This window comes from Tribolium castaneum, chromosome 9 (assembly GCF_031307605.1).
Source record: "Tribolium castaneum strain GA2 chromosome 9, icTriCast1.1, whole genome shotgun sequence".
Taxonomy (NCBI): domain Eukaryota; kingdom Metazoa; phylum Arthropoda; class Insecta; order Coleoptera; family Tenebrionidae; genus Tribolium; species Tribolium castaneum.
The window spans coordinates 10,149,084-10,161,054 of record NC_087402.1 but is presented as its reverse complement, the minus strand read 5'-3'; the positions used below and the strand labels follow the sequence as shown (position 1 = coordinate 10,161,054).

Below are 11,971 nucleotides of genomic sequence, written 5' to 3'. Positions count from 1 at the left end.
AGTAACATTTTATGACAAATTCCATAAATGGGAGTCATCCTGTCATAAAATATGCTTCTTTGTTCATCAAATTAGGATTTAATTGATTTTCATTGTAAGAAAAAAGGAATTCGAATAAAATATTTTAAGGCTTTTGTACCTGTTAATAGTTTTGTTAAAAATTACTCATTATCTTTATGGTGTACTTAATTGTGGTAATTTTTAATAATCTCGAACGTAATTAGTTAAACTAACATTACGTAAGTTTTCCGAGATTTCAGAGTAATGACCACAGAAAGGTAGATAACACACAAATATTTAATAAACAATGAAAAAACCTACAAATGTGTTAATGAATGACACACTTGCAGTTACTCTATTAGATAAAAAAATCAAGTTCAAGACTACTGCTTTTCGAATTACACTAGCTTTCAAAAAAAATTCTTTTACCAAGAGATAATCTATACACATTTTGTTTACAATTTACTCACTGAAAACTAAAATATATGTTACATTTGTCTACCACGTCTAGTTTTTTTAATATATTCACTAAAAGTTTTGAAAAATTGTTTCTGATGTCCAGTTTTTGTGATAAACATTTTATTTGCTTCAAAATATCGTCAAGTGAATGTAGATTAAGTCCAAACAACTTTTGTTTTATTTGTGGTAAAGTTATCCTAATAAAACTTGGGAAACTTAAGCGATCAAATGGTAAACGTCTTCATCAAGGTTTAAAGTCTTATGAAAAGAGGTATACCAAGGTTTTTGTGAAAAAAATATGTTAGCCGATTACTCTTGATTACATTAAAGAAAGTGACACCAATCAGTGCAAAAAAAGACAATCTATATCATTTTTAATTTTTCAAAAGTTTTGAATCAGTCTTTTTTGTGATGTAATTTAACAAATTGTTAAATATTTTATTTGCTTTAAAATATCATCAGGTGAATGTAAATTAAGCCCAAACAAGTTTTTCTATGTTTGTGTTTAAATTGTCCCAACAAAACCTGGGAAGCTTAAGCGATGAACATGGTGAATGTTCCCATCAAGATTTAAAATCTTATGAAGAAAGTATTAAGGTTTTTGGGATAAAAATATGTTATTCGTTTACTACTAGACTACATAGACTGACCCTGATTTCAGTATCAGACTTAGGCTTAATGTTGTACACTAGTATTATTGTAGTTCAGAATTTAGATCTTTCATCGCCATAGTCAACAATAAAAGAGTTGTATATTTTTTGTTTAAATTTAACAAAAAATAACTAAAATGTTTACATTACTTAATTTGCCTCAGTCCTATTGACCCCTTTTTTGTATACTCACACCATGAATATTAAAATCAAACCATCATCAATCACCGTTTTATGAATCGCTGAATTTTGAAATATTAAAATTAGGTTCCTTTTGAACAAACTGTCACGACCTTCGTATTGTATTGGTTTTCTAACACAAACGCTAACCAAAAATAACAGATTTAATTGATTTATTGTATTAGGCAAGGTAATAAAGTCATAAATCACATCACAATGAGTGAGTATTTCTTCAGAGTTGGAAAAATTCAATTTAATACCTACCTTATTCAAAATTAAATTAATGACTTCCTTGGGTCGTCCATTATGCCCCGAAAATTATAAATTAAAAATAAAACTTTCCGGCTTTTAAAGTAATTATTCCAGCGAAAACATGAAAAGTGGTTTTTCTTTTGTTTGTTCCTTACCTTTTAATGAAAACCCACGTTTTTGCAAAAGCCGCAAACTTTTAATATAACGTTTATTAATTTCTCAGCCGCATTTCCATTTATAGACTTGTCAAGGTTCATAAGTTTGTTGGATTAGTAGCCAGATGTGCAGCTTTACAAATTACACGTATTTACAAGCGATATTGGGGTGGAAAGCACCCTTTGTTGAATCACCAAATCACGTACTTACATCTGTCATTTTATTGTGAAAATTTACAAAATTATTTATTTCCCAAGTCCAGGCGGTCGCGTAAATCCTTAGGCACGTCAACATAAACCCGCTTAATCCCGTATTCAAATATCAAATCCCTTAGTTTTGGAACGTCGACTTCGTCTCCTTCGCTGGACCAAATGGTCAGAGTGCAATTATTTACTTCATCCTTCAGCAGCTTCATTTCGGCGAGGCTTTGAGCCGCAATTCCCGCCCTAACGGCAAAAGTTATCTCTTGTTTAACGTCATTTTCTTTTATCACTTCAATCATCGCATTTACTTGAGCGTTATTATACGCTAGACCCATCGTTGGTCGAGTTGTCGTCCATCCTAGTGATAACACAGACTTGTCGAAAGCTTTGGCAGTCGATAAAAAGATGTTCGGGTCGACTGGAACTGTCTCAAAGTTGAGAGGTCCCCGAATAATATCCGCATTAATCCACAAGGGATAATCAATCTGATTGTATTGTTTTTTGATAAAGTCGACAGATTTGGTGAAAACCTCCGTTGATTTAAAATCCAGCTTGACACCTTTCCGAACCTTTCGGTTATTTTCATCCTTGTTAAAATTGTAAATCGTTGTTAGGAATTCCTCGAGGGAGAGGTCGGATTGGGTTGCAGGTGGATGACCCATGATGGGAATTAACTCACCACTTCCATTGATTTTGCCATAAATGACGTCAGCTTCCAGCATCATTATAGCAGAACCTGGAAGTGTTTATTACTGGTTTTGCAACATGGTGGAACTTTTTTTACTGTTGAGAGATGCAGCAAGATAAGTTTTGTTGTTCACAGCGTGGGCCCAAGTGATTTTTGTTAAGTTACCGTTTATGTCAGGGAAGAAATCGTCCATGTTTATTGATTCGACGAGAAAGAAACATCCTAGAGGGAATGAACACAATTTCAGGCTTTTCAGTTTTGTACTAATGAAAATAATTGCCAAGCAATACTATCGAGTATCGAGCAAAAACAAACATGCAGGATATTCAGTTGCATTTAAAATCAATTGACTCCAATGATACTAGCATACTAGCATAAAGAACATCGTTTTTGGCAAAATGAAGGCGATTTGAGTCATTCTGAAGCGATTTGGCTACTTTTTTAAGTTGAAAGTCATTGTAAATAATTTTATTTGAATAACATTACTATAAGTAATGCGTTGTTTTTCGCCAAAAAAGAACCATTTGAACATTTTACCTACTTTTGAAACCTAACGTATTAATTTACAACAACCTACCTATTAGGGTTATTTTTTGCAAAGGCAAAATGTATCACTTTGTGTTGTTTCAAGTAGGTAAACACATTATAACTTTTTTTGGGGTGAGTTTTTTAGAACAATTGGTTATATTGTTTGTTTTTTTCTTTTTTTTTTTTTGTTAAAAAATCAGAAACACTAATATTTCGACAAATTCAAAAAACATACCAATTGATTCCTGAACTGAATAAAAAAATTAAGCAAGATTTTATTAAAATTGAACGATGAGTGCACTAAACTAAGTTAAAAATTTCATTTACTCGTAGTTATTTACCCAAAGACTCTATTATTTTGAGGAATTTTAAAGTAGCATTTAGTTTTGCCTTGAAGAAGTTAAACTACTTTTGTACTATTTCGCAAAAGTTCTCAAAAAATCAGCGGAAAAATCACTGGATCCAAAATTAGTACATACTTATACTACTGCGTGGTCCTTAAATAGCTCCACACAATTCTATCCATGGTATGATGGGAAAAAATAGTAAAAAAATTGTATTACGTTGGTGATGTGTTCGTAAGAACTATTAGCACAGTTAGTGGAAAGCGTGATAATTATTTGATTACAATGTACTTGATCAATGCAACAATGATCACTGTGTATTATCGATACTCATGATAAAAACGAGAACTTGTTTTTTCAATACAACTAATTTAAACTCAGGAGCGCCGTAAGTGGCACAGATTAAAGGATTTCTACCCCTATGAAATTTAAACGTAAATATGGTACAAACCGTATCTGCTTTTTTTTGGAAAGATGTGATAAAATTGTGTCGGTCTATTTAAGAATCAACCTGTATATTATTTTGACTTTTGGGGTGTTTGAGCACTTTTTAACCAGAACCCAGTTCCGTCAAAATTAACCGATAATCGAGCAGATAATTCTCAAAATTCGTTGAAAAATGAAGCAATTCTTGCATTTTTCGAAAATTTAACCACACTATTGAGATAAAAATCGATAAACTCGATCGAAAATGACATGTTTTGATCGTTTTTTTGTTATATTAGTCAATATTACCATCTATAAACGCCATTAGCAAGATTTCGACAAAAATTATTGAAAAAATCTCCAAATTGGGTGGAAAATGCTGGTATTTAAAATGAATTAAAATGTTTGTTAGTTTTTTATTTCAGTTGATAAAGAAGAATGTAGTTTGGATTTTAAATTGTTTTTTCGTTTTATCAATTTTTTCTCTTCAGGTGTTTTTCATTAAATTCAAGACATGAATGAATAAGATGAAAACAAAAAAGTGTTATTGTTTATCTTTTTTTATTTTAACGTAACATGCATATTGCTACTGCGTCCATTGAATAAATGCAAATTTAATGAAAGCATTACAACGTTATTACAAAAAGCGTAAAACATGGCACTTAAAGAGCTGCAGCCAGTAATACAAGTCAGATAGAATTCTCACCCAACAGCAGCACTAATCGATAAACTTTCGTGGTCATTCCTAAGAATTCAGATTTTGTTTAATTTACGTTGAAATTACGAAACTAAGTGACTAGAAATCAGCTTACGATTTAATCAGATATGATGGTACTTCAGCTGATAAAAAATAATAATCTCAATTACGATTTAATCACATTTGATGGCACTTCTGTCTCTGACGTACGATTACTCACTGTTTTCGAACGAAAATAATGTTTAAAAATGCAGTAGTCGACTTTTACTGTTGTTAAAAAAAATGTGAGTTGTTTTTATTCTTTACTTTTCCCTTGACCTATTTTATTACTTTGAATGAAAAAGAATTGGGCCGAAAACAACATAAAAATTTGCATGATGACGTTTTAATGCAAAAAAATATAAATTTCTAAATTACCGATTATTCATTTTAATTAAGTTTTCCGAGACATTTATTCAGCTTGAGCGTTTAACTAAACTGATCCATTGTGTTTTCGTCACAATACACATTCAACCGCAAATCGATTCTCTGGTTTAATTTAAACCGGCGCGGTGTTCGCGGCAAATAAAACAATTTTAAATTTATATTTTTTTATTTAAATAATCTTGGTACAATTGAATTAAGCTATCCGGTGTCCTCGGCTTTACTATCGTCAAAGCTTTTTCAAAATGCCTTTTCTCCACAAATCTCGCGTCCAGACTGTCTTCTAAAGCCATCATCGCAGCTTCATGACACACCGCATTCACCTCAGCCCCCGAGTATCCCGGTGTCAAACGGACCAATTCCTCAACATCCACGTTACAAACCTACAAAAAAATAAAAAACTGGACCCGCAAAACACCAATAAACTGACTGGCATTTTTCCGAGTTTTAATTTAAAGATTTCTCGTCTCGTGTCATCATCAGGCAAAGGGACATAAACAATCCGGTCCAAACGGCCTGGCCTTAGCAGCGCCTTGTCAATACGGTCTGGTCTATTTGTCGCTGCCAGAACTGTGACATCACCTAGAGGCGAAACCCCGTCCAACTCTGTCAATAACTGGGCCAAAACCCTCTCTTGCACACTAGTGCTAGACCCTGAACTTCTTTCGCCTCCTAAAGCATCAATTTCGTCGAAAAAAATCACAGAAGGGGCCACTTGGCGCGCTTTGCGAAACACCTCCCGAACTGCCTTTTCCGACTCGCCCACCCACTTACTAAACAACTCCGGCCCTGTGAAATTTTAATTAACAATTATTTTAATAAGGTATACATTTTTTTCTCCAAACGCCTAAAATTATAATACAAAAACAACGTAATTAAAAAAACATTTTTTGTTTTTTGATTGACGAATTTTTTTGTGCTGTCAACTACCTATATAGTTTCGTGTTTTATTTAATGACCACTTTATCAAGATTACAAAATACAATATTTAAAGACCATATTTACGGATACATTATTATATTCTCAATCTCAATCGGAAAACAAGTTAATTATTTGTCGAGCTTCAATAGTAAAAGGTCAGGTCAGGTCAGGACACACATACCGCACGTACAGTGTAAATTATTATTATTTATCATTTAGTACACAAGACACAAATTGTTGATGGTACGAAAAAGATCGACTTAAAAAAGCAAATTACAGTCCCGGGTTCGTCAAAAATGTTAGGATATCAAGATCCAAGTCAACTCTTTAAATTATCGAATAACGAAAAGGATTTGGCGACTTTCGAGCTGCATTCACAATGAATTCGAGTTATCGAAGGTTTAACAGTAAAATAACAAACAGACAAATTACAAGTAAAAAGCAAAAAAACACAAAAAATGAGATTTTGCTTACTAAAAAAATGAGAGACATTAATGTCACACTCTTCAGCAACTAAATTAAAGTAATGTCATAAAATATTTAGGCGACATTAAAAAAATATTGGTACAAGAAGTGGAAAGGTAAAAAGTAAATAGATTGACAGTGAGTAGGGTAGGAAGGAATTAATGAATTTAGACAACTTAAGAAATTTAGGTTGACTCCTTACTAGATTAAAAAAGCTAAATTATTTAAGTCCAGTCTGATTTTAGAATGGTTTATATTAAAATTTAATAGAACTTGTGAATGATCGAAATTTTACCGTTTTCAAAATTTTCATTGTGAACAGCAAAGATGGTAGACCCTATGTAAGAGCAGTATTCTAGCTTAGACCTGATAAAAGATAAATAAAGCTCAACAAGTTTTGGGTAGCAACATTCAAGTTATATTAACCATACTGTACTAGGATATGAGTTAAATCTTTATCCAAATTAATCCGCCACGTGCAAAACTTTTTTATGAACATGTTAAACAATTTTATTCCTAGTTATTTTAACAAAATTTCAATTTTTGATTTATTTTTAAAAAATGTCATTAAACATTACAGCATCACAACAAAAATCCTCTGGAAAAATTTTAGAGATGAAATCATAGAAACAAATAGGCTAATAGGCTATTTCAAAACTATCAAAACGCCAACGGCATTTTCTGTCAAAATTAGCTGTTATAAATTATTCATGCACTTTAAAAAAATAATACCTAATATAATTTATACTTCCAATGAGAGATCTAATCATTAATAACTATTTTACCACTCTAATTAAAAAAAAAAAATATTCTGTAAAATCCGACGTTGGCGTTTTTATAGTTTTGAAACAGCTAATATGATAACAGTTTTTGCTAGAGTTTTTGTAAATGTGAAAACAAGTGTCAATAAATCTTTCTAACTCTCAACATAAACGTGTATCTTGTGGCAATTGAATTGAAATGGGCTGCTGCTAATGTTTTCGCTACAATTTTGACTGAAAAAAAGCCGTTTAAAAAAGAAAAAGGTTTATTTATTGGCTGCTTATAATTTGAAGTTTTCCCATAAATTCATGAATGAGTCCAAAAATTCAAAGTGATTGGTTTCTGCTTTATTATAATGGCCGACCTTAACTGGACCAATCATATTTTAAAACATAATTTATTAATGAATCCAAAAAACTGCAATGATTGGTTTTCTCCGTAATTTTAATGGCCGACCTCAAACGGCCCAATCAAAATGCTTACAAATTTTACAATAAACATCAGCGTGCCTTACGTTGATTCATAAAAGGAAGAGTCTGTCTTTGTTGCATCTGACATTTTCAGCTTTTCTTTGAATTCTACCTCCCTTGGTAATGTTGAGATGAAAAACACCAAAAGTGATATAATGAGAGGAAATAAACAAAGAATGTTGACTTGAAACTATTTCATATTAGTCAAAAAGGTTCAATTGACGAATTCTCGAAATGACGCACGTTGCGCATGCGCCCGCACTTTTCCAATGTGACAATTGACATTTCGAGAAAATCCAACAAAAAAAAAAGATGAAAAGTCGATCATGGTCGGTGGAAACTGCCCCAGGATATCCGAAAGTGCTAAAGGGGGTCATAGGGTTAAAAAAAAGTGCGTGTTTTTTGCAACAAGTGTTGATGTCCGCTTTGACAGCAAAAATACAAAATACAAACAAATAGAAAGTTTAGGGCAAAACACGTGCAAAATTTATATGAGAAAGGACTAGGCACACTTCTTATGGGAATTTAAGGACCACTCAAATTGAGTAATTTTTATATCAATCGATGCGTCATAAAAAACTAAACAAATCATATCATTGCGCCAAACGTGTAGCTTAATTAGGAACGCGGGAAATTGATTTGTCCCATAAGAAAAGCATTGGGGCGGATTTTCGGTGAGTACAAAGAGCTTGTAAATCTTCGAGATTTACAACACTGTGGTATTACTACAATTACTGGATTGGGGGTCAGGTATAGGGAACAGACACTTTTATGGAAATAGGGATTTAAGCGGACAGAAGTTAATATCTCCAACAATAGGAATAATTTATATTCAATCGCGATTTCTGGCGTTCCTAATCAAGCTACACGTTTGGCGCAATGATGTGATTTGATCAGCTTTTTGAGATGCATCGATTGATGTAAAAATTATCCAATTTGAGTGGTCCCTAAATTCCCATAAGAAGTGTGCCTAGTCCCTGCTATACGGAAAATCAGAACTCAAGAACACAGAATATTGTAAACTATTACATTATCTCTAAGCTGATTGAAATCAAAGCTAGTGATTGAAACTTTGTACTTTTACTAATTCATTTTCCTCAATAATGCAGCGACGTCACTCCAACTAACTATTCGTGAAGTCCAATATTTGGTGCAAATTTTTAGTGAAGCAAAAATGCACCATAAAACCTAACGAGCGAATGGAGGATAAGAAAAATTACGAGATTATAAAAAATAATTATCGTGTTTTTTTTTTGGCAAGTTGTGTCTGCGATTAATGGAGCAATAATGAATGTTACAAAATAAAATCACATTCCAATAATTTATATCTTTTTAACAGACTTAATTTTGTTTTTATTCGATAAAAAAAATAAATAATGCATGACAATTTTTGTAATGTTATACATTTACTCTAACATGCTTTCTTTATTATAATAAATTTAATAAAAATCAAAATTTACAAAGCAGTGTTATTTTAAAAATGTTATGTCTTTCTTACTTAGGAAGAAGTACCTAAAGGACAGGAAGAATACACTAACTTCCAACAATTTTTTTTATTTTTATGAAGTAAATTAGGTGTGAGATCCAGTCCTGTCTAAAACCAGTTTTTTAATTCTTTAATTATAAAAATTAATCTTTGGTTATTTCAAAACGATAATAATTTTTAAAGGGCATTTTCCAGTAAGTTTTTTTAATACAAAAAATGACCGACGTTAATACTGTTTTACAGTGACTTTTTGTAACACAATAGTAGTAAATACATAATTCCATTTATTTTTGTCATGGATTAATACTTCCGATAAAAAATTTTGCTTTCAATAATTTTATAAACTATCTGCAATAAAAAATAGTAAAAAATATATCTGACTTTATTATAATTTTTTATATGTACTTTGCGTTTATATTACGTTTATTAAAGTCTATCAGTTTGAGTCGTTTATGGCTCATTAAATACAGTGTACTTTAATAAATATAGGGATATTTAGATTTCAAAAATTTCATTGATATTGCGTGGAATATACATACGATCGATTTAATCAGCATTTCTTCTTTATTTATTATTTATTATTTTTTACCGTTACCAACTGTACCAAATCAACCCTTATAAATTTTTTTTTAATGTACTATTTTACCAATGCTTTTTGTAGTTAATTATAAAAAAATAAATTATCTTAGTTACAAAAGCCAAACATCAAATTACTCCTTCCCTACTTTATATTGATTAATTAAATGATTTTAATATCACGTTGCCAAAAAAGTAAATAACATCCATGTCGAGAAAGTAAACTTTGGAAAAAATGTTGAATTTTATTATTTCTCGGAAGATTTATGCTCAGCTCGGTTTATAAGGCCATTCTTTCCGATCGTGACTGTACTTTATCAGCAGACGTTTGGAGAAAAATCAATTAATTCAATATGATTACATAAGTACCTACCTTTGATTGATAGAAAATTGAGCCCACTTTCGGTAGCCAAAGCCTTGGCAATCATCGTTTTGGAGCATCCGGGGGGCCCGAACATCAAAACCCCCTTCGGTGGGGTCACCCCTAGTCGTAGAAAACTCTCAGGGTGTCTCAAAGGCCACTCTACAGCCTGTCTGAGTATCAATTTAAGATTCTGAAGCCCCCCAATATCACCCCAACGCACATTTGCCACTTCCACTTGAACTTCTCTCATTGCGCTTGGGCGGACGTGCTTTAAAGCCGCTTTAAAATCATCAAAAGTGATTTTTTCAGCCTCGCGTTTGGAGGCGATAAGTCCGGCCCTGGAGCACAACGCGAGCAAATCAGCCCCAACGAAACCGTGCGTATTTAACGCAATTTCGCCCAAATCCGCCTCTGATAAATTATGAGTGACTTGTGATAATAATTTCGAGAGGATTTTTTGCCGGTTCTTGGGGTTGGGAGTACTGATTTCGATTTCACGTTCAAGGCGACCAAAACGGCGAAACACTGGATCTATCGATTCCAGTTTATTTGTCGTAGCAAGAAGGAAAACACTACTAGAGTTTAAATTATCCAACATTCTTAGTAACATTGCAGAGACTCGTTTTTCCGAATCGGTCATTCTCTGCGTTCTTGTGGGACATAAAATATCAATTTCGTCCAAAATTATGATAGTAGGTGCGTGTTCGATTGCCTCATCGAACAAATTTTTGATCGTTTCTTCAACATTTCCGCTGTATTTGCTGTACAGATCTGAGGCATTTATTTCAATAATGTGTGTCTTAAATTCGTGGGAAATAGCTCGAGCTAGTAAAGTTTTACCAGTCCCGGAATTTCCATACAAAAGAATCGATTTGCAATGTTTGAGGCCGTATGATTTTTTTGTACTTAAACACGCATTTATTGCCTCTTTTATGTCTGCGATTTCGTCATCCAACCCTCCAATAGTTGAGAGTAGGTCGTTATTGAGTGTTTTTTCCTTAAAATCGCTGTAATCACTAATTTTTTACTTATACATTTGATAAAATAATAATTTGTGTTAAACAGTTACCTGAATAAAGTCCAGGTAGTCTTGGTCGTAATTTTATAAAAATGACTTCCTTTTATTGTCAAATTCCCAAAATCGTCGGCTAGTTGTTCGCTTTCGATTGATTTGATTTCAAACATTAACACTTTACCAAAAAACATTAAACTGAGTCTATTGTTTACACAAAATATTTTCTCTGCGAAGGTTTTTTGCAACCTGTTGGTCAACTCGGGGGTAAATTCGAGCGATTTTGGTTTATTTAACGCCACTAGAGTAACTCTGTAAGCTTCGGATAATTGCTCCGGAATTGTTGAGACTTTAACATTTTGATTCACCTCCCCTTGGCACAATTTCATAGCTGAAACAATCATAATAATAATTAAAATTACTATTGATTCAAACGTGTGGCAAATACCATGTTTCGTTAGTAAAACCCCCGTTAAACTTTTCTCAGTCGTGGGCCAAACCACTTTAGCTACAGGTGGCAAATCATCGAATTCCAATAACCCCCATTCTCCTATTGAAAGTCCACATAACTGAATTGCACTTTGACTTAAAAACACTAAACTGTCTTTGTCAACCACTCCTTTAACTTCTTCATTCACTTTGATGTCGAGGGTTCCGAAAAGGACTTGGTTTTGGATGAAATTGTAGCTGTTTGAGTTTGGGGGGCAATCATTTGAATGTTTATCGATGTCTTTGTTCGTGACATGGATAAGACACTTTTCACACTGGAACCACGGGGAAGAACCTTTCTTGTTCTTTTGAAGGGCCATTTCAGTGAAATCGTGGGTTTTTATTTAAAAATTTTGAGGTTAGAAACACAAGGACGACCTCAAGGTCGTTTGACAGAGACACCAATAGCAAGTAATAGAG

General features: G+C 32.8%; 2 protein-coding genes across 5 annotated transcripts; both read right to left on the bottom strand.

The window, feature by feature from the left end:
- Positions 1 to 1,895: 1,895 nt before the first annotated feature.
- On the bottom strand, positions 1,896 to 4,835 carry LOC659456 (uncharacterized protein). 3 transcript variants are annotated; one of them, XM_008194587.3, is made up of 4 exons: positions 4,699 to 4,820; positions 4,593 to 4,631; positions 2,685 to 2,810; positions 1,896 to 2,636 (listed from the first exon to the last, which is right to left on the bottom strand). In XM_008194587.3, exons 2-4 carry the CDS (start codon positions 4,627 to 4,629, stop codon positions 1,939 to 1,941), a joined length of 861 nt encoding a protein of 286 aa, XP_008192809.2. In that variant the 5' UTR covers positions 4,630 to 4,631; positions 4,699 to 4,820; the 3' UTR covers positions 1,896 to 1,938. The 3 variants fall into 3 exon arrangements, with proteins under 3 accessions (XP_008192809.2, XP_970853.2, XP_008192808.2); XM_965760.4 differs by lacking the exon at positions 4,593 to 4,631 and having other exon boundaries at positions 4,699 to 4,835; XM_008194586.3 differs by having other exon boundaries at positions 4,593 to 4,751.
- A 321-nt stretch (positions 4,836 to 5,156) lies between these two features.
- Positions 5,157 to 11,971, bottom strand: LOC659384 (uncharacterized protein). Of its 2 annotated transcripts, none has more exons than XM_008194585.3 (5): positions 11,511 to 11,971; positions 11,120 to 11,453; positions 10,060 to 11,066; positions 5,437 to 5,795; positions 5,157 to 5,389 (listed from the first exon to the last, which is right to left on the bottom strand). In XM_008194585.3, the coding sequence occupies exons 1-5, from the start codon at positions 11,869 to 11,871 to the stop codon at positions 5,165 to 5,167; spliced, it is 2,286 nt and encodes a 761-aa protein (XP_008192807.2). In that variant the 5' UTR covers positions 11,872 to 11,971; the 3' UTR covers positions 5,157 to 5,164. The 2 variants fall into 2 exon arrangements, with proteins under 2 accessions (XP_008192807.2, XP_015834899.2); XM_015979413.2 differs by having other exon boundaries at positions 10,060 to 11,057.